This window comes from Nyctibius grandis, chromosome 3, assembly GCF_013368605.1.
Source record: "Nyctibius grandis isolate bNycGra1 chromosome 3, bNycGra1.pri, whole genome shotgun sequence".
Lineage (NCBI taxonomy): Eukaryota > Metazoa > Chordata > Aves > Nyctibiiformes > Nyctibiidae > Nyctibius > Nyctibius grandis.
In genome coordinates this window covers 37,106,896-37,133,486 of record NC_090660.1, presented here as the reverse complement: position 1 = coordinate 37,133,486, position 26,591 = coordinate 37,106,896, and the positions used below count along the sequence as shown (strand labels likewise).

The 26,591-nt window shown below is 39.6% G+C and overlaps 1 protein-coding gene across 3 annotated transcripts in view; it reads left to right on the top strand.

The window, feature by feature from the left end:
• GALNT1 (polypeptide N-acetylgalactosaminyltransferase 1) overlaps window positions 1-26,007 on the top strand; it is a 97,485-nt gene extending 71,478 nt beyond the window's left edge. For all 3 annotated transcript variants that reach the window (XM_068396491.1, XM_068396490.1, XM_068396492.1), the window contains 8 exons: window positions 3,972-4,179; window positions 5,779-5,949; window positions 7,412-7,529; window positions 8,811-8,991; window positions 19,640-19,779; window positions 20,904-21,002; window positions 21,730-21,864; window positions 24,348-26,007. In XM_068396491.1, coding sequence (XP_068252592.1) covers window positions 3,972-4,179; window positions 5,779-5,949; window positions 7,412-7,529; window positions 8,811-8,991; window positions 19,640-19,779; window positions 20,904-21,002; window positions 21,730-21,864; window positions 24,348-24,494 — 1,199 coding nt within the window. In that variant the 3' untranslated portion in view covers window positions 24,495-26,007. The remainder of the gene's footprint in view (window positions 1-3,971; window positions 4,180-5,778; window positions 5,950-7,411; window positions 7,530-8,810; window positions 8,992-19,639; window positions 19,780-20,903; window positions 21,003-21,729; window positions 21,865-24,347) is intronic.
• The last annotated feature ends 584 nt before the right edge of the window (window positions 26,008-26,591 follow it).

Sequence of the window (26,591 nt, the reverse complement as noted above, 5' to 3'; positions counted from 1 at the left end):
CCAGGTCCCTTTCCCCTATGCTGGTCTCCAACAGGTCTGTCCCCAACTTGTACTGGTACATGGGGTTGTTCTTGCCCAGATGCAGGACTCTACACTTGCCCTTGTTATATTTCATTAAATTTCTCCCCGCCCAACTCTCCAGCCTGTCCAGGTCCCTCTGAATGGCTGCGCAGCCTTCCGTTGTGTCAGCCACTCCTCCCAGTTTGGTGTCATCAGCGAACTTGCTGACAGTGCACTCTATTCCCTCATCCAAGTCATTAATGAATATATTGAATAGTACTGGTCCCAGTACCGACCCTTGAGGGACTCCGCTAGACACAGGCCTCCAACTGGACTCTGTCCCATTGACCACCACTCTCTGGCTTCTTTCCTTCAGCCAGTTCACAATCCACCTCACTACCCGATCATCCAGACCACACTTCCTCAGTTTAGCTGCGAGGTTGCTGTGGGAGACAGTGTCAAACGCTTTACTGAAATCGAGATAGACCACATCCACTGCTTTACCACCATCTATCCACCGGGTTATGTCCTCATAAAAGGCTATCAAGTTGGTTAAGCATGGCTTCCTATAGAGGTTTGGTTAAGTGAGAAGGGGCACGATCTTGTGCCACTGAGCAGTCTGAGCAACCCAGGCTTTGAGCAGAGGTTGGGCCTGGAGCTGGCGACCTTGGACTCCCTTTGAACAGTGCAAAACAAAGAACCCCGTGGTGCCTGCTTCGGCGGGAAGCAGAGCTGCATCCGGGGGGGGGCGGTCATGGCTCTGAGTATGTAAACCTATGGACCAATCACAAGTGCGATTGGGGCGCGTGATTAGCATATGCGTGGTCTATATGACCGCTGCTTTCTTTGTTGATGGACGAGAAGCTTCCATAGTCACATTGAGATCATGTAGTTTACTCCGGACCGTCGCCCAGCACCCGCGAGCACGCCCCCCCGTTTTTCCCCTTACTTCAGCTTCCCCTTGGTGAAGCCATGTTGAGTGCCCCTAATGATCCCCCTATCCTTGATGTGCCTAGAGACAGCACCAAGGACAAGTTGTTCCATCACCTTTCCGGGGATGGAGGTGAGGCTGACCGGTCTATAGTTACCCGGGTCCTCCTTCTTGCCCTTTTTGAAGGCTGGAGTGACATTCGCTTTCCTCCAGTCCTCAGGCACCTCCCCCGTTGCCCACGACTTAGCAAAGATGATGGAGAGTGGCCTAGCAATGACTTCCGCCAGCTCCCTCAGCACCCGCGGGTGCATCCCATCAGGGCCCATGGATTTATGGATGTCCAGATTGCTTAATTAGTCCCTGACCCAGCCCTCATCAACGAAGACAGACTCCTCCTCTATCCTGACTTCCTCTGGGGCCTCAGGGGTCCGGGGCTCCTCAGGACAGCCTCCAGCAGTATAGACAGAGGCAAAGAAGGCATTCAGTAACTCCGCCTTCTTTTTATCCTCTGTCTCCAGGACCCCCACCTCATTCATTAGTGGGCCTACATTGCCTCTAGTGTTGGCTTTACCTGCAATGTATTTGAAGAAGCCCTTTCTGTTGTCCTTGACCTCTCTTGCAAGGTTTAATTCCAAGGAGGCCTTAGCTTTCCTAGTTGCCTCCCTACATCCTCTGACAACAGACTTATATTCCTCCCAAGTGGCCAGCCCCTCCTTTCATGATCTGTACACTCTCTTCTTCCACTTGAGTTTGCCCAGCAGTTCCCTGTTTAACCATGCAGGTCTCCTGGTACCCTTCTTTGACTTCCTACCTGCTGGGATGCTCTGATCTTGAGCTCCGAAGAAGCAGTCCTTGTAATTTTTCTAATTACAGTCCTTGTAATATTTACTAATATTTCTAGTAATATTTTTAGGGCACAGTTACTGAATGTCTGGCAATGTTCTGTTTCTGGGAATATTCCCTTCTGAAGTTTTGAACAGGGTGGTAGTTCATGAGAATATTTTTATGGACATGGTTAAATATGGGAGAAGGACTGTTCTTAACTCTGTTCCCCTCCATAGTGAAAACACTTCACACATCTCTGTGATTGTTTCTTAGAGAAAAAAGTTTGGGAAGTGCTTGAAAAGATAAGTTGAAATTTGAAATACTTTACAGAGAAAATATAGGTAGGACTTAAGATTTTTTTTTTTTGTATGCAATATGTTGACCATGACCTTCTGTAATGTAACTTCCTGTTTTATGCTAGTTCTTGACTGGCCACAGTTGTATTATTGAAATCTTTCTCTCTTTGTCTCTTCCTCCTGGCAGAATTTTACCTTTCTGTAAATGTAACTGTGCATTCAAGGACCAGTATCACAGCACATAATTCATTCAGCTTTAGGTGGTTAGAACTACTTTAAAAGGTTATCAGTACTACACCTGAAATGTGCAGAGGAACATGTTGAGTCATATGACTTGCCCATGAGGTAGTTAGCATAGAGAGAAATGCTTCACCATTGTATTCTCCTTGTGTATATCATGGAAGCCATGTACATTAAAACTATAAACCTTAACATAATATTAGTTCTTTTAAATTAGTGGCTTTGGAAAGCTACGCTGTAAAGAGATGAGATTATATTTGCACAGACTTGGTCAGCCAAATGATCTCTGTGCTCAACCCCAAAAGGCCTGCAAAATGTTCAGGCATGTACACTTGGTTTGTGCTAATAAACATTTATTCATTTGAGTCTCTGTTAATATGCACAATAAGAATTAACTTGCTTTGAGTTTCTCTGGAGACAAACATTTAAGAAGTATCAAACTCGTAGGCTCTTCTAGCACAGTTCAGCTTTCAAGATGTGTCAGAACTTATTTCCGTGGATTTTGGTGACAGTCCAACAATGCACGGAAAAAATGTGGAGGTGATTAGAACTCACTCATCCGGAGCAGTGCTAAGGAATGGTAATCACCCTCAGGTCAGCTCTGCCTCGAGATTTACAAACAGCCACTAAGAGTTCATGCCGTGCTTTTTTCCGCCTCCAGTGTCACGCTTATTCTCGTATGAGGTACTTACTGTCTTACACTACATCCTACTACAGGCTTTGCACTTTTGTAGTACAACTCCCGTGTGCTTTGAGTGTATCCTCTAATATATTCCATAGCTGTGTTATAAGACTATTTTGCTTTTTTTACAGATTTGAAATCTGCAAGTTATTGCAGAAGGCTCTTTCTGTGACTGTCAATTGCATTCTCCTTCAATTCTTTGTTCTTCTTTTGGCATCATACATCGTAGTCTGATTTTTCATGATGGACAAAAGCTGTGCCTGCCAATGGGAAATTTGTTAATTTGGCAGCTCTTTGCAATGCAAGTAGTTTTGAGTCTCTAGGCATATAGTAGCCAGTTACGGCTGTTGTATTTTGAATAATTTGTTCTTCAGCTAAGCTGAGGTTTGATGGTACAGATATTCCTTTATGTATAGCTGTTTTTGTCTCTATTTTTGTTTTTAGATGTTATAGTGATAATTTAATAGAAAAAATATTAGCCAGAGAAATCTAGATAAAGCATAATTGAAAAATGGATTTGATCATGTTTTAAACTGCTTGCAAAGAAATAATCTGTAAGTTACTTTCCTGTAGGAGGTAACTCATTATGTTCAGCTAGTTGGATCATTTTCTCTGTTTTCTTGGTAGAGAAGTATTATGTCCAAGAACACTTATGCATATGTCTTTGAAAGTAAGAGTCACATCTACTCCATAATAAAAAATTGCCTATCCCATCTGGCTTCTGTGTAAGCATTCTACACTCTCTTTGTTTTTACGTTTCACATAATGAAGAAATGAAGAGGAGGAAGAACTTCCTGCTTTAGCAAGTGAAACACATGGAGATGTGGAAGGGCATATTGTAAAGTGTAGAATAAGCATCGGAGGAAACTAGCTGAGAAAGTAGGAAAAAGAGAGAAAAGAAATGAGGAAAAGTTTCTTAATTCAAGTCTCTTAATTAAAAAAAAAAAAGCTGAACTATGTAACTGACAGTTTCCGTGGTTTTGATCATTCTTTGCAGACTTCTTGAAAAGACCGCTGGAAAATTATGTGAAAAAATTAAAAGTACCTGTTCATGTGATTCGAATGGAACAGCGTTCTGGATTGATTAGAGCCAGATTAAAGGGGGCTGCTGTTTCTAAAGGCCAGGTCATCACCTTCTTAGATGCTCATTGTGAATGTACAGTAGGCTGGCTTGAACCTCTGCTGGCAAGGATCAAAGCTGACAGGTAATTATCCATCTATTGGTCCATGATTGGTTTTTTGTTATTAAGAAATGTTCCAAGTATTACAATATAGCCTACAAGTAAACACCTCCTTTCTGAAGGGCTGGGTAAATTATGTACTCCTCATTTGTGTAAGGATAAAAGGCTAATTCAGTACAACTTTTAAAAGTAAAACCTGGTTTAAAGTGAAGCTTATATTGGAATGCATGGGATAATGTGTTAAATAGCAGGAGACCTGAGCATGAATGGAGTTGAGAGAGCAGTGGAATTTGAGGGCTTCTGTCTGCAGCCTGGCCCATTCCTTCATGAATTTGGGAAGATATTCTTGAGGAAGAAATGGAGCCCTGATCTCATGTAACAGCAACACTGTGAGCAAGAACTGTCAGGCTTACTGTTTTCAGGTTCTCGTTGTGATTTCTTTATTTTGTAATGTATTTGTATTGTGGAATTCTTTGCTGTGAGTTGGTCCTCTGGGATGTATTTTTTAAAGTTAGAATAGTTACTGGAATCATTCTCATCTACACTGCAGTAACATAGTTTTGTATTTCTATCATAAGTCAATATTCACAACACTTACATCCATGATAGTGTGATGGAAATTGTATTGAGAGGAGAAAAAGAAACAAGTGAGAGAATGGTCTGCTTTATAAAACATACATACATCTGCGCAGTAACTCTGTAGTTGCACACTAGTCTGTTAGAAAACAGCATATTAAATAGACTAGATAATATGTATGGTGTTATGGATCTTTGTTTTGTTCTCGTGGTTATGGGTAAAAATTACTTTTAAAATTTAATCTTACAAAATATACCATTATATGATGAAAAAGCTGCAAGTAATAAAGAATCTTCATTCAGAAATGTGCTAAGACATAATACTAACCTTTAAGTTACCATTAATACACATTTTTGTGAGACTGCGATACATAAATTGTTACAATTTGTGCAAGTAGCCCAACTAAATAAGTCCTTTGAACTTAGTTGCAACCCTTGAATCTTTCTGTGAGAGGAAGCCTGCTTGGATGGTTTTTTAAGTGTCTTTGAAACGATTAGAATTAGTTTCTGTGAATATATGCCTTAATGTCAGGACAGTGACAAGGAAGCCTCTTTCTGTCGACTTTGATGCAGTAGTTATAAATTGTTAACAATGACTATCATTTCTTAGTCCTGAGGGCATATGAGAATACTTCCCCAGAGCTAATGGCAGAGTTTTAATTTCAAAACATGCAAGTTACTTTGACCACTTAACTAGAAGTAAAAGCTCTTATTTTCTATACACTGTGTAGCACTGAGTAAGCTATGATCAATTTTTCCATCTGCGGAGGAATAAATATTTGTTACTGGTAATAATGCAAATATTATTTAAAAAAAGAGCTAGTATTGTCAAAATTGCATCAGAAAAACACATTTTCCTTTAGATTAAGTAACTAATTAGCAAAACAATTTGAGTATGTTTCATGGTAACAATCTATTGAGTACTATTGTTATGAGATGGTATTATGAAAATTTAAGCCATATGTGTTAAAAACAAAATTAAAGAGAAAAAAAAAACACCTCTTTTGACACTTTAATTGACAGTTTTTCGTTACTCTCTTTTTCTAGGAGAACAGTAGTGTGTCCCATCATTGACGTAATTAGCGATGACACCTTCGAATATATGGCAGGTTCCGACATGACCTATGGTGGATTCAACTGGAAGTTGAATTTTCGTTGGTATCCTGTTCCTCAGAGAGAGATGGATCGACGGAAAGGAGATCGAACCCTTCCTGTGAGGTAATGAGAAGTTATTAAATTGGTTAAAATGTTCACCTGATGTTTATTCATATCCTTTCTAGGGTGATCTTGTAAGTAAGTACTTAATGAATTGTGATGTAGCATCATTTTTGTCTTTTTGAAGGAACAGCATAGAAGTTCTTTTACATGGATTGGTTGTTGGTAATTTCTGGTAGCAATGAAGGAAGCAATCAACTTGTCCCTTTAGAAATACTTTTACGTCAATTACTGGTGAATTACTAGATTTTAACTAGTCTTTATATGGATGCACGGGTTTTTATTGAAACTTGGTTTTATCTTTTTTTATTGAACCTTATTTTTATCTTTTACTCTAACAAACAATATTTTGAAAAGATGCATCGATTTTTGGCATATATGCCTGTGTATATATTTGTGTGTGTGCTTACATGTATACACTTAATGTCTTCAAAGTTCATGGATGGGAGCTGAATTTATACTTGAATGCCATGTAGATCTTATGACAAAGGTAATGAGAAACACAGATAACTTGTGTGCGATGTGTACTTTTTAACAATTGCAAACTTACGTTTTCTGGCCTTACTGTTCTGAAAAGTGAGCAATATTTACTTATCATAAAGTTGAGAATATGGCCTTTACTGTTCTTTCTTTGTTTTTCATTTAAGAAATCCAGAGGTCTTCTCAGGATATGGCTATTTGCATTCCCCCCGCCCCAGTTTCCTTTTTGGGGAAAAAAAAGCCACATAAATGTTTAGTTGGGTTGTGACCTAGCTTATATTTTATGTGTCTTTCAGAAAAAGCCCAAAGTGTTTCAGGAAAATGACTAGTGATAGAAAATAATTTATGCTAAAAGTGTAAATAAATTGGATACTTGAACTACAAAGTTATATTATCGACCTAATATATAATTTACCTATTGTGTATTTGTGGACTAAAAAAAAAGGAAATTTGGGAGATGTTGCTAAAGTTAGGAGAGACTAGCACAGGGGTTTGGGTTTTTTTTCTACCAATAAGGAATTTGTAAAGAAAATCTGGATGTAACCCTGACTGTACAATTTTCTTGTATGAAGCAATAATAGTGAAAGCAAGCAGGACACTTCATGGCTTCCCATAACTTTTTCAAGAACAGTTGCCAGAAGTATAAATTTCCTGTGAGAAACTGGTTTCTTTTTTGAGTTACCAGAACTGGAGGCAGAAGCCTTTCTCAGGAATTGCAGCAGCTTTCTAGGGGCTGTTTCTTTATCTGGACTCCAATTTGAAGTGGGAAAATAAGGAGAACTGTCACTAACTGGCTCCATCTCTGGAATATTTTGAGCTAGCAAGTACATCAATGTTAACTAAAATTTGGATGGAAGCCTACTGAGAGGGAACATGTTAGGAACTTGGGAAATAAAAAGCCATTTTGTCAATGTAAGTGTGAAATGTATTTAAGTATATGTTTTCATGGTGACCGATGCTTATTTTTTGTCTCTTCCCCCTCCAGGACACCTACAATGGCAGGAGGTCTCTTTTCAATAGACAGAGATTACTTTCAGGAAATTGGAACATATGATGCTGGAATGGATATTTGGGGTGGAGAAAACTTAGAAATTTCTTTCAGGGTGGGTAAAACTTCTCTTTTCAGGGTTTTATTATTCAGGACAGTGCATCTTGAGTTCCATAGAATACAGATTGCTGCCTGCATCAGTGTCCTCTCCTGTTGCAGTTAGCACTTCGCTAAGTTCCTCCAGTGGAGATACACAAAGACTGTATCTGTCAGTGAAAAGTGCATGGTGAATAGCTGGCAGAGCCTTGTGATTAAAGGATTGGGATGAATGAATGCGTATGTGTTAAAAGGAGTTCAGTTAGAAAAGCTAATTGGGGAACATAAGTTAAGGGTGATGTCATCAGTGTATGGTTTAATGTGTTAGTGAAATGTGAGCACCTCTGTTACGAACTCTCTCTTCTTGCTGTTTTCTAACTTAATGATTGCATGTGTTCATTTGGATGTGGACCTAACCTGCACGGTTCTCACTTTCATTCCTACCAAACAGCACAATTTCCTTTTGTTTTACTTAAACAGAGGATATAGGTGGATACTTCTGAAGTAGTTCAGCTTTCTGAATCTGTCATTTTTAGAGGTCCAAAATAAAATTAAAAATATTTTCAGAAACTTTACTTGGGAAGTTAATGGGGTTTTTTACATGGAGATTCTATTTTATAATGGGCTTTTTTGGACAGATCACCACCTGTTACCTGTGGTTTATGTGAGCCTTTTCCTTCCTTCCTTCGCTGTCAGCTTACCCAGTTCTCTAAAGTAATCCCTTGCTGGTGCATTATTGCTGACATACTCTTTATTATGCTACCTTACTCATGCTTGTGAGCATCTTTATCTGTGGAGCAGGAAACAGGCATATACTTCTCTTCCATGCAGTATGTATTTCTTCTAGACTTTGTAGAATCATAGAGTTGTTTTGGTTGGAAAGGATCTTTAAGATCGAGTCTAACCATTAACCTAACACTACCAAGTCCACCCCTAAACCATGTCCATAAGCACCACATCTACTCATCTTTTAAATACCTCCAGGGATGGTGATTCCACCACTTCCCTGGGCAGCCTGTTCCAATGCTTGATAATCCTTTCCGTGAAGAAATTTTTCCTGATATCCAATCTAAACCTCCCCTGGTGCAACTTGAGGCTGTCGCCTCTTGTCCTATCGCTTGTTACCTGGGAGAAGAGACTAATACCCTCCTCACTACAGTCTCCTTTCAGGTAGTTGTAGACAGTGATAAGTTCTCAACTGATATTGTATCTCCAACTTGAACAGAAGCAAGTGATTAATGTTTTTAAACTTTTTTTTTAACAACTTGAAGCTATGCAATAATTGTTCTATCACTTTCAGATTTGGCAGTGTGGTGGCACTTTGGAAATTGTAACTTGTTCACATGTTGGGCATGTGTTCAGAAAAGCAACACCATACACTTTTCCAGGAGGTACAGGGCAGATAATCAACAAAAATAACAGGCGACTTGCAGAAGTCTGGATGGATGAATTCAAAAACTTTTTTTACATCATTTCCCCAGGTGAGCAAGTCTTTGGTTATAAGAAGTACCTAGTAAGAATTAAAATGTTATTACTACTGGGAAAGAACATGAGTATTTAAATAAAAATGTTATTGCTTTGAAGTTTATAAGACAAAGCTGACCTAAGATATACGAAAAGGAAGTTCTTAATTGAAAAATAACTTCGTTAGCCAGGGATGTGCCCTGAAGTGTTTTTATTTTGTTTTTTTTGTTTTTTTTTTTAAGCATGAACATGATTTATGAACGAGCTTCATGTGCAATCCAGTTAAAGCTCAGTGGAATGTCAAAGAGCTCAACTGTAGTGCTGAAAACTAGCCATCCAAATACATCTCATAATGTGCTGGAGTTTGGCCTCTGGCTTTTGTGTTGTAGGCATTCCAGGTTGAAAAGGTCAGAAGTAATTTAAGTGAAACCCTGTAGCAAGAGTAGCAAAAGTTAACATCTTTTGGCTTGGTAGAGTTTGCACTTCACTATCCGGAGTATAGGGGCAAGTTGCCAATATACTTAACTGTGATGATATTTATTATGTTTCTTAAAATGGCTTTTAACAAAAGAAGAGGATGTAAAATATGAGAGCAAATTTCCTATGAACTCAAACTTTCTGAAAAAAATTTTAGGAAAAGAAAGGAAATCTGGGAAATACTGAATTATTACTTTCCACTACAGGATATTTTTGTTGTTGTTTAAAAAAAGAGAGACAAACTTTGGGTAGTAACAGGCATCCTTTCTAAATACCTGAGACATTAGAGTCATTCAACTTTAAATACGAAGTGGTAGTTCTATATGCAACGTCTTCTTTTCCAAAGACTTATCTTTAAAAGTAATATTTCCTCATGACTTGCTTATTAAGCCTGCATTAGTATTGAAATTTAAAAGCTGTAATACAATGTACTATGAGTCTGAACAGTGTCAAATTTTTGATTACAGGTTTTAAGAATACTTGTGAGAACAAATGACTGTATGGATTTATGGTGGTTTTCTGTCTTGAGAGAATGCAGTACTCAAATAAGACTGTGTAGGATTTTTTAATTAAAAAAAAATAATTCTTGTTACTACTCAAAGCCTTTTAGGTGAAATCGGAAGCTTATGGTTGCTGCCCTGTTTTGTTATTAATGAAGCATTATGAATTCAAACATGACATGTATAGATATATCATTCAGAAAAGTTGTATATAAATAGGTGCAATCGTTTTTGGTTAAGATTGCTTTTATGCATCCATGTCAAGCTAGATTTTAAAATGTACTAAGTAGCTGGAACACCTAATTATAAAAATAACCTAATTCTTTAAAACAGATGTAAATTACTGAATACCATGATAAGGCTCTGTTACTTTATATATAATGTCAGTAGTCCTTCCATTTCATGTGGTAGCCTTAAGCTATGAAAGGAGTATACTGTTTGAATTTTGTAGGATTGTTGTTTTGATAGGGCTTTCTTTCATCCCTTTGCAGTATTGTGGAATATGCATGCATTCTCCTCGTGGAGAAAAGGACTGAAAGAATTTAATTTAAAATAGAATAAGGTAAAAATTTTGAAATGGTGAAAGTAACTTAAGCAATTATCTGTAACTGCACTGTATATTTTCTTTCCTTTCAAAAGATGCATGTCTGCATAGTTTGTATGCTAATAGCCTGAATGATCGGTGGATAGGGGTGTGTTCTTGCCTAGCTCCTCTTAGAGCATCTGCACCTGCCAACTGGCACACCATCCCACCTGTGTATCTGTATTGACATTGCACTAAAGTTTGAGGCTAGAATTTCCAAGCGTTTCAAGAATAGGATCATATAGTACCTGAACAAAGTTGGGTTATTCTGAAATTAGTTTGTTGCCTGGGGATGCAAAGAGAGTGGTTAGTACTGTGGGCCATTCTTAACAATAGGTATTATAACTCAGAGAACGAACACATAAATATACTCAGTGCTGCTCATGCCTCTCATCCCCCCAAATCCATGTAAGTTGTGAGAGCCAGTAGGTATTAACTAGAAAGGATTACTGCTTTGGGAAGTTCGCAAAACCTTACTGTTGTTATTCTGGTATCTCCGATCTTATCTGAGTTTTGCAGACCCTGATTTTACCTGTTCAGAGCAAGTAACATCAGTGTAAATTTCAGTAAGTCTTTCTGGCCAATAGTTGTCTTAGGAACTCAGTGAATCTCTGCTACATTGGCTCATTTAGCTATACTCTGCTTTTCCAGGTATCCTTCTAATATAAAAATTTAAATGTTTAGTTCTTGCAGAATGATGGTGTAGCGACCCTCCGGCAGAGTACAGTATACAGCCTGTGAAACTCTTTGCTAGTGCAATGTGTACTTTCAATATTACCGTGACACTGTCATGACTTCTTGCAAGGAGCAAGGTGAGAATTTTTAAGCTGATGCTGATTTGCAAGCCTGGGTGCAAATGAGGAAGGAAAACAGGCAATCTTCTGTGCACCTATGTTTTTTCTCATTAGTTGACATGGATGAGAAAATTGGATTTTGAAGGAGGTGATATACTGACAGGCATCACTGAGCCTAGCTAACAAGAAAATTGTTTCTTCCTTTATATCCTTTTTTTTTCTGCTCCCCTAAGATAGTGAATCACAGAGGGACTGATCCAGGAAAGCAAACCGAAGATTCTCAGGTAGCTTTCCCACTTCCTGTAATCTGTGTTGTCTGGAAAAAAAAGGCTTACTGCTTGAACGGCAGGAACTCAAGAGACTTTTTACTGTTGATGTAATGTAGTTAAATGGAAAGCTGCTCTCTTGAAAAGTAAGCTTGTAATCCTTTTTTCTGTAATAAGTACAGCCTAGTAGAAATTGTTACTTGTCTGTTTTAAGCCTTCATGCATTTTAGAAGCCATCTCTCTGCTTAGAAGTGGTTAGGTGCAGATGGATATTGGGCAGGAAACTGTTGCAGCAGCTGCTGCTCAGCCAAAATCAGGCCTATCTCATTGTACACAACAGCCATTCTCTGTGACAGTAATGGCACTAGCTGTAGCCCTTTCCTGTTAGCTGACAGTTCTCCTCACAGTCATGCATTATGGCAGGGCGCTGTTACCCAGGCCGTTGGGTACCCAAGACTATGAAAGTACAAAAGATTAATATGAGGCTAAGAGACTGGTGCCATAGGTGGGATTTGGGGTTCCTTGGCCTCGAGGCGGCTTTCATGGCACCGGGCCTGATTATGCCAGATGGGGAACAGCTGAATCAGAAGGGGAAAAGAGTTATGGCCCAGAAGCTGGCAGGGCTGATCAAGAGGTCTTTAAACTAGGTTCGATGGGGGAGGGGGATAAGACCAGGGCAACCACAAATGAACCTAGGGGTGACAGGCCTGCATCGGGGGCAAGGCCACTAGCCCAGCTGAAGTGCATTTACACCAGTGCACGCAGTACGGGCAACAAACAGGAAGAGCTAGAAGCCACTGTACAGCAGGAAGGTTATGATGTGGTTGCCATCACAGAAACGTGGTGGGATGACTCTCATGACTGGAGTGCTGCTATGGATGGCTATAAGCTCTTTAAGAGGGACAGGCGAAGCAGGAGAGGCGGTGGGGTAGCGTTGTATGTTAGGGAGTGCTTGGACTGTGTTGAAATTGAGGAAGATGGTGAGGATGACAAGGTTGAATGTTTATGTGTGAAGATCAGGGGGAAGGTCGGCAGGGCGGACATTACGGTGGGAGTCTGTTATAGACCACCCAACCAGGATGAGCAGGCGAACGAGGCGTTTTACAAGCGGCTGTCAGAAGCCGCCCGGTCGCCGGCCCTTGCACTCATGGGCGACTTCAACTTGCCGGATGTCTGCTAGAAATACAACACGGCAGAGAGGAAGCAATCTAGGAGGTTCCTCAAATGTGTGGAGGACAACTTCCTCATGCAAGTGGTAAATGAGCCCACTAGAGGAGGGGCCCTGCTTGACCTGTTGTTTGTGAACAGAGAAGGACTAGTGGGAGATGTGAGGGTCGGTGGCCGTCTTGGGAGTAGCGACCATGAAATGTTAGAGTTTTCGATAGTGGGGGAGGTAAGGAGGGGCAAGAGCAGAACTTCTGCCTTAGATTTCCGGCGGGCAGACTTTAGCCTGTTTAAGAGGCTGGCGGACCGAGTCCCTTGGGAATCGGTCCTGAAGGGCAAAGGAGTCCAGGAAGGCTGGACATGCTTCAAAAGGGAATTGCTAAATATTCAGGAGCAGGCTGTCCCGGTGTGTAGGAAGACAAGCCGTTGGGGAAAAAGACCGGCCTGGTTAAACAGAGAACTTAGGCTAGAACTTAAGGAAAAAAAGAGAGCCTACTTGCTCTGGAAGAAGGGTCGGGTAACTTGGGAGGTCTATAGGGACGTGGCCAGGTCGTGTAGGGAGAAGATTAGAAGGGCCAAAGCTCAGTTAGAGCTTGATTTGGCTGCTACAGTCAAAGATAACAAAAAAAGCTTTTACAAATACATCAACAGCAAAAGGAGGGTCAAGGAGAGCCTCCACCACTTGCTGAATGAGGAGGGTAGTGTAGTGTCAGGGGATGAGGAAAAGGCAGAGGTGCTCAATGCCTTCTTTGCCTCGGTCTTTAATGTCAAGACCTGTTGTCCTCAGGAGACTCGGCCCCCAGAGCCTGAAGTTAGGGATGGGGGGCTGTGTGAACCTCCCAGGATCCAGGAGGAGACCGTTAGTGACCTGCTGTGCCAGTTGGACACCCACAAGGCTATGGGCCCGGATGGGATTCACCCCAGAGTAATGAAGGAACTGGCAAATGAACTTGCCAGACCACTCTCTATTATCTACCGGCAGTCCTGGTTAACTGGAGAAGTTCCAGCTGACTGGAAATTAGCAAATGTAACGCCCATCTACAAGAAGGGTCGGAAGGATGATCCAGGGAACTATAGGCCTGTCAGCCTGACCTCGGTGCCAGGCAAGGTGATGGAACAGATCATCCTGAGTGCCATTACACGGCACATGCGGGACAATCGGGGCATCGGGGCCAGCCAACATGGATTCATGAAAGGCAGATCCTGCTTGACCAACCTGGTCTCCTTCTATGACAAAGTGACCCGCTTAGTAGGTGAGGGCAGGGCTGTGGATGTAGTCTATCTAGACTTCAGTAAGGCATTCGACACTGTCTCCCACAGCATCCTCCTAGACAAACTGGCTGCCTGGGACTTGGATGGGTGGACCCTTCGATGGGTTAAAAACTGGCTGGATGGCCGAGTCCAGAGAGTGGTGGTGAATGGGGCAAAGTCCAGCTGGCGGCCGGTCACTAGCGGTGTTCTCCAGGGCTCAGTTCTGGGGCCGGTGCTGTTCAATATCTTTATAGATGATCTAGACGTAGGGATTGAGTGCACCCTCAGTAAATTTGCAGATGACACCAAGCTGGGTGGGAGTGTCGATCTGCTGGAGGGTAGGAAGGCCCTACAGAGGGATCTGGACAGGTTAGATAGATGGGCCGAGACCAACAGCATGAGGTTCAACAAGAACAAGTGCCGGGTCTTACACTTGGGCCACAACAACCCCATGCAGCTCTACAGGCTGGGGGAAGAGTGGTTAGAAAGCGGCCCGGTGGAAAGAGACCTGGGGGTGCTGATCGACAGCCAGCTAAACATGAGCCAGCAGTGTGCCCAGGTGGCCAAGAAGGCCAATGGCATCCTGGCCTCTATTAAGAATAGTGTAGCCAGCCGGTCTAGGGAAGTGATCGTCCCTCTGTACTCGGCACTGGTGAGGCTGCACCTTGAGTACTGTGTCCAGTTCTGGGCCCCGCACTTCAAGAAAGATGTTGAGGTGTTGGAGCGAGTCCAGAGGAGGGCGACTAAGCTGGTGAAGGGTCTGGAGGGTCTGACCTACGAGGAACGGCTGAGGGAGCTGGGGTTGTTTAGCCCGGAGAAGAGGAGGATCCGAGGTGACCTTATTGCAGTCTACAACTACCTGAAGGGAGGTTGTAGTGGAGTGGGAGTTGGCCTCTTTTCCCAGGCAGCTAGCGATAGGACAAGAGGACACAGCCTCAAGCTTGGCCAGGGGAGGTTCAGGTTGGACATTAGGAAGAATTTCTTTTCAGAAAGGGTTATTAGACATTGGAATGGGCTGCCCAGGGAGGTGGTGGAGTCACCATCTCTAGATGTGTTGAAGAAAAGACTGGACATGGCACTTAGTGCCATGGTCTAGTTGACAGGGTGGTGTCAGGGCAACGGTTGGACTCTTATGATCCCTGAGGTCTCTTCCAATCTGGTTGATTCTGTGATTCTGTTTCCTCTCAGGCTTTCAGAAAACATATCCAGCATGTGCAGGTGAAAAGTGTGATTCCTGGCTCCGGTCATTCTGTTCTGTGGACTCGGTCACTTCTTTATTTCTAATGTTGGCCTTTCATAGCTTTCTGCAGTCTGAGATGCTAGGACTGGATTGTCCAAGGTGAGGCTTCATGAGATGATGATGTCAGTCTGACAGCTTGCTGTGAGGAGAGTGCCTTACTCTTTGTGACAGGTGACAGGGCTTCACCTCCCCTCACTTGTTGATTGTTCATCTGTGTCACCTGATTTGACTTGATAAACTTGTCAGGATCATTTGTCCTGTGGGCTGGCTCTCTGCTGGTTAAGTTAGCACCTGCGTCAGCACAGGACGTGCAGCAGGAATCCGAAGCTGACCAAGGGAAAGCTGCCCCTTTCTGCAGCTGCAAAGCATTAGGTTGGCTTGCCAGAGCTACCTCCCCCTAACCTTCTCCTAACTACTAATTAATGATAAACTGACAGTGGTAGAACTTCTTGGTATCCTTTATCTAAAGGTGAAGCATGGATACTTCTAGACTGTGCGGTTTCCCCTGCTTCATGTGAGTCTCGGTTCCAGCTCCTACATGCACCCCCCTGCTCCTTGTCCAGTGTGCGTCCTTGTCCTTCAGCAGCAGCCTCTCGCATCCCTGCTGGTGAGCTGAAGGCATCCTGAAATGCGGGTCTGATGAGCTTGGCTAGCTTGTATGGAAATTGATTTCATTCTTGACCAAAAGTTTGCCCCAGAAGGTATCTTCCATTGCACTGGGGCAAACTGGACAGGCAGAAGGCCTGAAAAGACAGCATTGCAGAAGTACCTGAGCAAGAGCCGTCTAGACAGAGATGCAAACATGTTATCCTGAAAACTGGATCAGTAGGCCTAGTTTCTAATCGCTACATGCACTTGTCTCTAGCCTAGCACAGTAAGTCAAGGTTCAGAATGTACATGGATAATGTTTTTATTTATGGGTGATGGGGAGGACAGAGAAGGGCCTGAGTCCATGATGGCAGATCTTGCAATGTAGCTAAGTCTGTGTTAAAAATATGTACTGAGCAATTCTCTGTGTTCTTGTTTTCAGCAGTAAAAATAGCCTTTCCCTATTAGCTTTAATTGGGAATGCAAATAATGTAGCTATTCAAATTGGTTTTAAATGATTATTGCTTATCGAGTTTCATAATGCTAAATAAAAACAAGTTCTGTGATTTTCATCAGAAGTCTAGTTTTAGATGAAAGAGTTTTCATACTGTGCTTTTGAAAATGATTGAGCAATTTATAATCATGATGAAAACATCATGCTGCTTTTTTTTTTTTCAAAGAAGTTTGGCATAAATGTATTGCCACACATTGAACTTGGCAAGCAAATCTTCATCTCTTTTGAAATTTTGAGGATGGCAGAACTGTTGCAACACAGCTGATGGGAAGCTTAAATATAAGGTGGCAAAGAAAATTAAACTGAAGAAGGGGTATTTTGCTGATAGACATCATTATACATGTGTTTTTGTAAAGGTATAAGGAAAGACCGTTATATGTTACCAATCAGAATAGTCTGGTGCTGCGTACCAAACTTCTTCAAGAATAGTGACAGCACGAGCGTGTTCTGAGATGAATCTTACATTTGTACAAAGGAACTGGTGATGATGTGATTGGATGATTTGATGTGGGTTTTTTTTCCTTATTGGTATTTATTTTTGAGTACATCCTTAAGCATGTATGTGAAAAAAAGCATGCAACTGTCCCACAGCAAACAGTAAGCTGTGTGACAAATAGGATCATCAGGGAGGTCCAGGCTTTTAATATAATTAGGGTCGGGGAAAAAATATATATATTGCATAGTCAAGTAAAGACAACAGTAGCAAGTACTGTTGAATACTATTTCTGGTTTTTGGTTTGGTTTTTTTTTTTGTTTGTTTGGTTGGTTGTCTTTTTTTAAGTGAACCAAACCTAAATATTTGAAAGAACAACTAGTGGACATGATTTTCTTCCTTACGATGCACATACCTATAGAGTCTGGTATAATTGTCTCCTGGGAGGAAGATTCAATCTAATTCTTGTTTTGTGGTTTGTTTTTTCTTTTACTTTTTTTAGCTGAGCCTTTAAAAACAAGTACAAAAACACTGGAAGGTATATGTCACTGTTGTGTGTATATAAACTTTACCTGTCTGTGGAGGAAATAATGATTTGGACATGTACTTAATTTTTTATATGCTTTGTTTTGCAGTTTTCCTAGTTTGCTTCCATTTTTTTCTACCAAAAGAACTGTTACCCATAAGTAACTGCCACTGCAGTGTGCAATGCACATGTATAGGATCACTCAAGCTGGTTTTGAGTAACATAGATAAGGTACCAGAAACTTTGGAAACAGAGTAATTCAGCCTTGTTAGAGGACACCCCTAAGGCAACTATATCGGTTCTGCTGTTCAGTCCATCTGCTAACCTGATGCTAACTGTAGTCTACGTGCCAGTATACAGTTTGGTGCAGACCTAAGTTCAGAGAGGATTTTTTAAAAGTCTTTTCGACTAAAAACGGTTACATAGAATATAATACCCACTTTTTATTTCATTCTAGTGGAGGGAAAATCAGCTACCGCTTTTCTTTCTACATGGTAACATTTACAACTACTTTAAGAAACAGCACACTTGTATACTATTAAATATCACTTTGCATTTAATTCTCTACGGTTGTGACTTCAGTTCTTATTGCCATTCAGCAGTGTGACAAAGCCTTAACTGTTGTTTTCTGAAGGTCAATGGAGCAAACTGATGAATGAGTTTTGAGTACCGTAAGGTTGTTATAAGGATGGCATGATAACTGTTTCATCCATCAGCTGCTTTTTCATCACAGAAAAATGAAAAACTCCATACTTAGGTGCGGCTGGTACAGCCTTTCTCCTCTTCTTCATCTCTTGAGAGAGTGCTTCTTTTGGTGTAGAGGAAAAACGTGCTTTGGTGGAGATAGGGCAGTGTTTTGGGGAGGGGTTTTTTGGTTGTGTTTTTTGGGTTTGGAATTTCTTTTGTGACTGGAAAGCCCAGACTGAAGTTTTCTGGGATTCTGTTGTAGAAGACTTTTATATTTCATTCACACTATTTAAAATTTCATTAAAAAACAAGATTTCTTTTGTTTTTATTCCCTTACCAGTATAGTTCTCCAGCATCTTTTTTTAAAAGTCTGTAGTTTAAAAAAAAAAAAAAGCAGCCCAGAAGCCTGGCTAGTATTTTTTGTTTCTGGAATATTGAAATTACTAATGTTTTTATTGATATTTGCAGACATTTAGCTGAAGTTATGCAGGTATCTGTCTTAATTGAGTAGAAATGCTCCATCTGCTGGCAGGTCGATTTAATAACACAATATGCCAACTTAGAAGTGTCTCAAACTCAGTTTCAAAAGGTCAATAATTTTAGAGGCAATTCACAGTCCTCTAAGTGGAGGGATTTCTGAAAAATGTATGCAGCTGGAGGTCTAAAGTGTGGTGACCAGTTGAGCCATATTTGTAGTCCGTGAGGGGAATTTAAATGGCTACAACTTGGGTTTTTGTCTTTTTTGGTTTGTGTTTTTGTTTGGTTTGGGTTTTTCTGTAGTGTGTTACTTTTGGCCTTTGTTCTATGGAGTGTAATGTGGAAAATACAAAAAGAACGTGATGCCTGAAAACTAGAAATTATCCTACCCTTAATTAATTCATTAATATTGCAATATTAATGACAATAGTCCTTAATTCTGGTGAGGCAAAAATATCTACTGATAATGTACACCTGCTTCAAACCATCTGCAGATGAGACTTATTAATTTTCAGAAGGAATTAAAACAACCATAAAGGAGTGGGAAGATACAGGAGGAATGAGCACTTTGATAAATGAAGAGCAAAAGAGAAAAAAAGGCAAGGAGAATACCACAAAAAAAATGATAACAGTCCTAATGGTGAACATACTTCCTGCAAATGCTGCAATTATATTGAACAAATACTGTCCAGCAAGTGGTACCTGGTTTACAGAATTAAATTAAAATGGACTTCTTAACATAGCAGTCTCCTTCTGTGGTGTTATGCTGCATAGATATGCACCCCAGTTGCTGTTGGGGATAGAATGGCATTAGTGACAATGGTTTCAGCCTTTCTCCTGTGATAACTTAATAAGCAACTGCATTCAAATTGTTCCACAAACCACAGGTAGAAATTGTCATGTGTAGCACAGATGTAGTGATTCCATCTTTTGTATAATTTTCTGTAAAAAGTTGTCACAGGTAGTGACTGATGTGTCCTCTCTGAAAATGTAAACAGCATAATGCTATATTAAAAAAATTTTTTTTTTTTTTTTGTGTAGAGATGACTTTCCAAAGAGAAGGTCTATCATGCCAGCAGTGTATTTATAGTGATCGCTTTTGTATTAAGTGGAATTATGTAAAGTTTACTAGCAGCCATTAAATAAAACTTTTTTGTTTCTACAGGGGTTACTAAAGTTGATTATGGGGACATATCATCACGACTTGGACTAAGACGCAAGCTCCAGTGCAAGCCTTTCTCCTGGTACCTGGAGAATGTTTATCCTGATTCCCAAATTCCACGCCATTACTTTTCTCTGGGAGAGGTAAGATTTTATCCAACATATTTATCTACCCTGTGTAAAGTATGTTGCGCAATGAGTTGTTTGTATTCTGAAGTGAGTAGTGCAAACAAATTATCTCCAGCAAAGTTCAAGTATCTTGCACCTGTGTTCCTGTCAGGTGTAAAATGATACATTTGGCTTCTCAGTGGGGCAGAAAACTGAACTTCAGTATACAGTACTGCAATTTGAATGTTTTCCTTTTTTTACTACAGTACTAAATGTCACATAGAAGGGCTTTAGAAATGTTCCTTCAGAAACGTATAGTTATGGATAACTTTCTGTATAACATTCTCTATGTAGAGTATGAGCAGTTTTGCTTAAAAAACTAGACCAGGTCAAGCAAGGACTTTGCTTAAAAACTGCTCAGAACTTCACCCCCAGAACCCTTGTCAGTGACCAGCAAATTCCAGTGATCCCTAAGCCTTGCTGGACATTTCGTTGTTTTTTCTTTAATGTTTCTTAAGTGACTGTAGAGGTAGTACAGATGATGCTGTCCTGAATGAGTAGGCCAGTATGCTCCTCTACAAGTCACGTACAGCCAAATATTGAGCCTCTTGTAGGGTGATTTTGTACTTTTTGTTTTTAAAAGAAACATTTTTAACAAAATAGAGCAGGCATTCGTACTGCTGCCTGAACATCAGGAGACTGATATTCATGCCTGCTTATTATATAGTAATACAGGGAGTAAGGCAGTAACTCAAGAAGTGAGGAAATGGAACCCAGTCACCCATGATTTCAAAGGGAATTAAACCCACTGTGCCAAGGAGAGTGCTTTAAAACTTCTGGTGGTTTTGGGCTGGAGATTGAATTGTGTCCATTCTGTTGTAGCTGAGTTTTGGAGCAAAAAGAGTCCTCAAGATGGAAGGATCCCTGAAAGAAAGCAAAGAAACAAACATGATTCTGTAACCTAGAAGCTTGAATATTTGCTTGGGAGTTTGAGCCTCAGATAGTGGTCTCTCGTTGTAGTACAGTTCTTATATTTTACAGTTCATTCACATAACCTCTGGGTGTATAGCAGAGAGAACTGGTGCCAGTGTGGTTTGAGGTGGGCCTAGTTCTCTTCTGAAAACAACAACCTTTGGTGATGTGCTCTTTTTCACTCCCAGATAAGAAATGTGGAGACAAATCAATGTCTGGATAACATGGCAAGAAAAGAAAACGAGAAAGTTGGAATCTTTAACTGCCATGGGATGGGTGGCAATCAGGTGACAATTTTTTTTGATCTTAATGTATCGAATTATTTGGAACACTACTTCTCATCAGAACAATTTTTCAATTATTTCAGTAGTTATCCTTAAAATATACTTAAATTGTAAATTTAGGAAACCCTCTTTGAAGAAGATGCCTGTAAGAGGAAATGCATGAGAAGATTTGTTGGTGGTTTGTTATTTGTAGGTTTTTGAGGCCTGCTGGAAACAGGTTTTAGATAAACTTTCAAGCAAAAAATTAAATGAGGGGAGGAGACTGAAGCTAGGCTTCACCTCTTGTATGTTCTCTGGAACTGTCTCCTGGTTAGACCTGATTGTCATCATTACTTTGAAAAAAAAAACATGCCTACACCTGAAATGCTGGGTTTAATGTACATTTTTCCGAGTGTCAGTGCTGGAATTTGTTTTACATCTGTTTTTTTCATTCTACTTTGTTAGTAATTCTTGATTAATTATTTTCTTGTGTACAAAGATTACCTGTGTTGGAGATCCTCCTGTTTCTATGCAGGAAGCAGTCTGCGATTTGAAAATGTCAGTTTTGTCTGAAGTGTTTATATTTATTCTTAAAAAAAAAAAAAATCTTTCTATACATGCTGAAAGGAAAAAAAAAAAAGAGGGTTAGTGGATATTAATGAAGTAATGCACAAATGTTCCCCCTTCCCCGCCCCCCAGGAATCTTTTAGTTGAACTTTTTTTCAGTTCCTCTCATTCTTTTTCCGTCTAGGTTTTCTCATACACTGCCAACAAAGAAATTCGAACAGATGATTTGTGTTTAGATGTATCCAAACTTAATGGCCCAGTAACGATGCTCAAGTGCCACCATCTAAAAGGAAATCAGCTTTGGGAATATGATCCAGTGGTAAGTCTTCTAATGACTTGTGACATTAAAATGAGACAGCTTTTTTTTACATGAGCCTACAGAGCAACATATTCCCATGTGGGACCACTATTTGACAGCCAAAACAGGAAACAAAGTCAGGATTATGTTCCCTCCGTCATTAATTCAGGTGTAGTCATTCAGTGGCATCTGTATTGGTTTAATTACCTGGTGAGTTTTTGGGGAGCTCTTAGAAGAATATTTTCAATGTGCTTATGGATCATCTGAAGAAAGATAATCTGCTAGTGTAGTGTTCGTTAAGGTGAGAGCACCAATGGAAAAATACTCCAGTATCTACTGGACCAGTAAAAGGTCATGCTAATGATCATGTGATATTTCAGCATTTGCTGTCTTAGCTCACACAAGGTTAAAAGGAAATACTTTTCTAATTAAAAAATCAGCATCCCAAAATTATAAGAAAGGTTTTACGTTTCTAATTGTGGCATGGTTAAAGGTAGACACGCTTAAAGCAGCTTCATTTTTTAATCGTTCTCTTTCTTGGAGAAATAATGTTCAAATTTATTTTGAAGTTCATATGTTGAACTGCCAGATCTAGAAATCATTGACCATTGATCTATTCATCATTAATTTGATTTGCAAGTTCTAAAAACAATTTTGTGATTGAGTAGTGCTGTCAAGAACTCTGACTTATGGCATGGCTAGTTAGGAAAAAAAAAATTTCTCCGGCTTTTTAATTTAAAATCAGTTATTACAAAAGACAGTTGCAAGACAATTTATGGAAGAAGAATCTTGCCAGTATAATCATGATTATTTGATAAAGAGAACATGTAGATATTTAGCTACTAAAAAGTCATTTCACAGATTTTTTTTTTTTTTTTTTTTTAAAAGGGGGGTGTTATTTCTAACTCAGCAGACTGGCTATAGATTTTTGTAGCTGAGGTGTTAACAAAACCTGCAGCTTTTAAGACTAAAAGGAAATATGTATGAGTGATGACTTCTTTGTTTAGGATGGCAGTGTGGAAGACAGTGGGTCTCTACTAGGATTTCTGCACATTGCTAGCAACTGCTGATAGGAGACTGAAGGAAGTTGTTGAAGGCTTTCAGGATTAAATTTTGATTTGAAATTATTAAATTTGAGTCTTGGGAACCATTAATTCTCTCTAACCAATGTAGTTAGTTTATCTAACTTAAGTAAATAAGATGAGTAATATTGCTGCATGGAGTGATTCACCAGACAGCAAGTCCATTTTATTTTGTTTCTACCTTATCAATGCTAAGAACATATTTAGACACCTAACTGCAATAGCCTGTCTTGCAATGATTGCCACAGACTGTAAAACAGACTTCCCCTATGTCAATGCCCAGACAAATTTTGTTGTATGTGGTTTTCTCTTTATTCTGTCAATGGAAAATCTGGGTATAATCTTCAGAGCTTCAGAGCCACTGAAAGCTGGCTAATAAAGCACAAAAATAAGTTAGAGAATACTTAGCAAGAGTGCACATAGTTGGATGATTTTTCTGTATTTTTTTTTCCTTCTACTTCTGTTCAGGAGGCATGTAAGAAGCTCCTTTCCCTTAATGGAAGGGAAAAGAAAGGAGGAGGGGGGAAAAAAAAAGCTGTGCTAGTTATTTGTCTGCTTAAGTCTATTCCAGCTCCCTTCTTCATTCTTTAGCTGCTGTATGAGTGCAGGAGACTGATGTGCTCAGGTTTTTGTTTTATTTTTTACCCTTTGCTGCTTGTGCATGTAAGGCCTGCCTGTTCTGCCACTTCTCAGTCAGTCCAGTGTCCTGGTTGTGCTGCTGAGTGAGAGAAGAAATATTGATAGTAATGCCAGTCAGTACCATAGACAAGTTGATGCACTGATGAGTGTCCATAGGACAGTGCCAGAAAATGCAACTTGTGAAGATCTCTCCTCCATGAGATAGTGCCGAGGTGGATGAAGTGGTGTATGGAAGATTGCATAAGTAGGATTAGTAGATACTGGGAAAGATATATATATATGTGTGTATTTATACACATTTTTTCAAAGAACATGCTTTTTAAAAAGAACATAGTACAAAAATAAAATACTGTAAGGTTAGTTTTGTGTCCCCAAATGAGAAAAAAAGTGTACTTTTGAATACATATTCAATGTGTTCATTCTGATCTGATCAAAACCACTATTATAACTAATAGTCAAAGCTGTGTATCTTACCAAACTTTAATTTCTAACTCCTCAAAGATTCCCAGCCCTATAGTCCTATTTGAAGAATGGTGGATAGAAAGAACATTATTGAGAAGGTTCAGACTGTTTTGTTTTTCATGAATCAATGTTTTTAGTATATACAACATCAAATAGTATATATAAATGTTCTTTAGAATTGGGATCTGGAGTCAGTACCCAAGGAGTCTTGTCTAGTTCCTGTTTACCTATGGAAGAATTTTAATGGCCACTAGAAACTTTTTGGTTAGCTTAAGCCTGGTTATTTTTGTAAAACTAATTTCTTTTTATTTTGTCTTCAAGAAATTAACCCTGCTGCACGTGAACAGTAACCAGTGCCTGGACAAAGCCACCGAAGAGGACAGCCAGGTACCCAGCATCAGAGACTGCAACGGCAGCCGCTCCCAGCAGTGGCTGCTTCGCAATGTCACCCTTCCAGAAATATTCTGAGAGGTTCTAAAGAAAAGCAAGGATTGACTGGGCTACCTCGGCTGATACTTTGGCTACACCGTTAAGTAGCAACAGAAGAAACCTCTGCTCAGCAGAATCCACAGTTCCTCAGCTGTTAGAACTCCTGCAGCTTCTCAGTAGCTGTGAGCCAGCCTTCCTGTATAAGGATGTGAAACTACCACACATACTAGTGAAACTGTGCCCACTGATGTTTACAAGATTGAAAGAGTTTCTTCCAGCAAATAATTTAGAGAACGTTTGGACAGTGGAAACATAATCAGTGAAATAGTCTCTCTGAAGAGCTGCATATCATTGTAGTTTGCTTGCACATCAGTAACCTCTGCTGAAAGTGCTGTTGTAATGAAGAAAGTTCCAAGAATTTTTTTTCCTGGTTAGCAGTGGTAACCAGACTACTAAATATAGATCCACAAATAAATGAAAGAGAGAGCTGGAAACCAGATTCAGTAACATTAAATAAGAATTCTGTGGTTTAAAAAGAAAAAGTAAACAGGGTTTAATGGAAACTAAATCAGAGCTATGAAAAGTACAATTTGTTATAGTGAAGTATCAAATTTATATGTAGATTTTATACCTCAGTGGGGGAAAATAACCAAGTCAAAAGGCAATTGTTTCTTTTCTTCAATTATGTGATAGTCCATAAATACTATTTTTTTTTTTTCTGGTGGGTCTAAAATTATTTTGAGCGCAAACAAAATGAATATAAGAATAAACTTAGCTCTTGAATGTCAGATCAACTTTTTTCATTTTTTTATTTTAATTTCTTGGCTGTTGGAATTGTATCTTTTTATTACTGTCTGAAAACTGGAGGTTAACATGCTGTCTAACTTTTTTTTTTTTTTTTTTTTTGTCCAGACCTGCCATTTCAGTTTATACTTGGGTCAGTCAGCTTATGGACTTTCATGGCCAAACAAAAGATTTAAGTACACTTTGAAATTAGGTTAACTTGACGGAATATGCTTAGCGCCCAAGACTCATACTACTGTACTACGGTTTTGTTTTCATAGCAATAAATCTTTTGTTCCTTGTTTGATTTCAGTCATCAGAAAGCCAGAAGAAAAGATACATGATTTGGGTGGCAGGAGACTGGCAAAACTGAAGGTTTTCTGGAATCCTTTTTCACTTTATATTCAGATGTGCTTCATTGTCAAGTGCATATTTAGATTAGACTCTGAATTGTAATGTTGATTGGCTGCTTTTTTCTAATAAAACCTAAAGAAAAATAGCTAAATTGGCATGGTTTCTAAAGTTAACATAGCCAAAAGCAATATGACTGTCATTACATTGGTCTGCATTTTTTAACTGAATTGCTTTGTTAAGACAAATCTGTGTGGGCTGATCTTGTAAATGAGCCACTGAGTGCTCAGAGTATACATTGAATTTTCCTTTGGAAAGAAAAATGAGATGTACTTAATGGAGAGGGTATTTTTATGATAAATGTCATTGTTTGGCCAACTGTCCTGTAAGGCAAATTAAACCTAGACTCATGCAAAAATTGTGTGGAATTATATTTGGCTGTTACAGCCATTTTAGATTCCTGCTGTTCCAAGTTGCTTTAGTCCATGTTATCTCTGTTATTTCTGCAGCAGTACACAAGTGTTTTCATACACAAAACAGAGGAAACGTTAACAAATTGCAGTATTATGTTGCAACTTTAAAAATACGTAGCATGAATTGACGTGGGATTAATATCAGATAAAGCATCTAAATATATATCTTTCATTGACCCCTCTTTTTGGATAGCCCTGCAAATCTCATGAGGTCAAAGTGGATTTATGAAAGTAATGGTGTAGTACATATATCAGACAGATACTGAAGTGCGCCCAAATGTCTTTATAAAAAAAAAACCTGAACAACTGTATATTAGTGGTTATATGAGAAGACTTATTCCTTTGGTACAGCCAGTGAAGAGGATGGGATGGGTGACAGTGTCATCATTTGAAATGATACATTTTCTTGCTCCTTAGGTCCTCTGTGGTCCCTCCTGCTTTTATACTGTTTCTGAAGTACAGTTTGTGGTTGTCTGATACTGCATATTAGCCCACCAAAATACTGTTTGCAGTCTTCTGCTGTGTTACA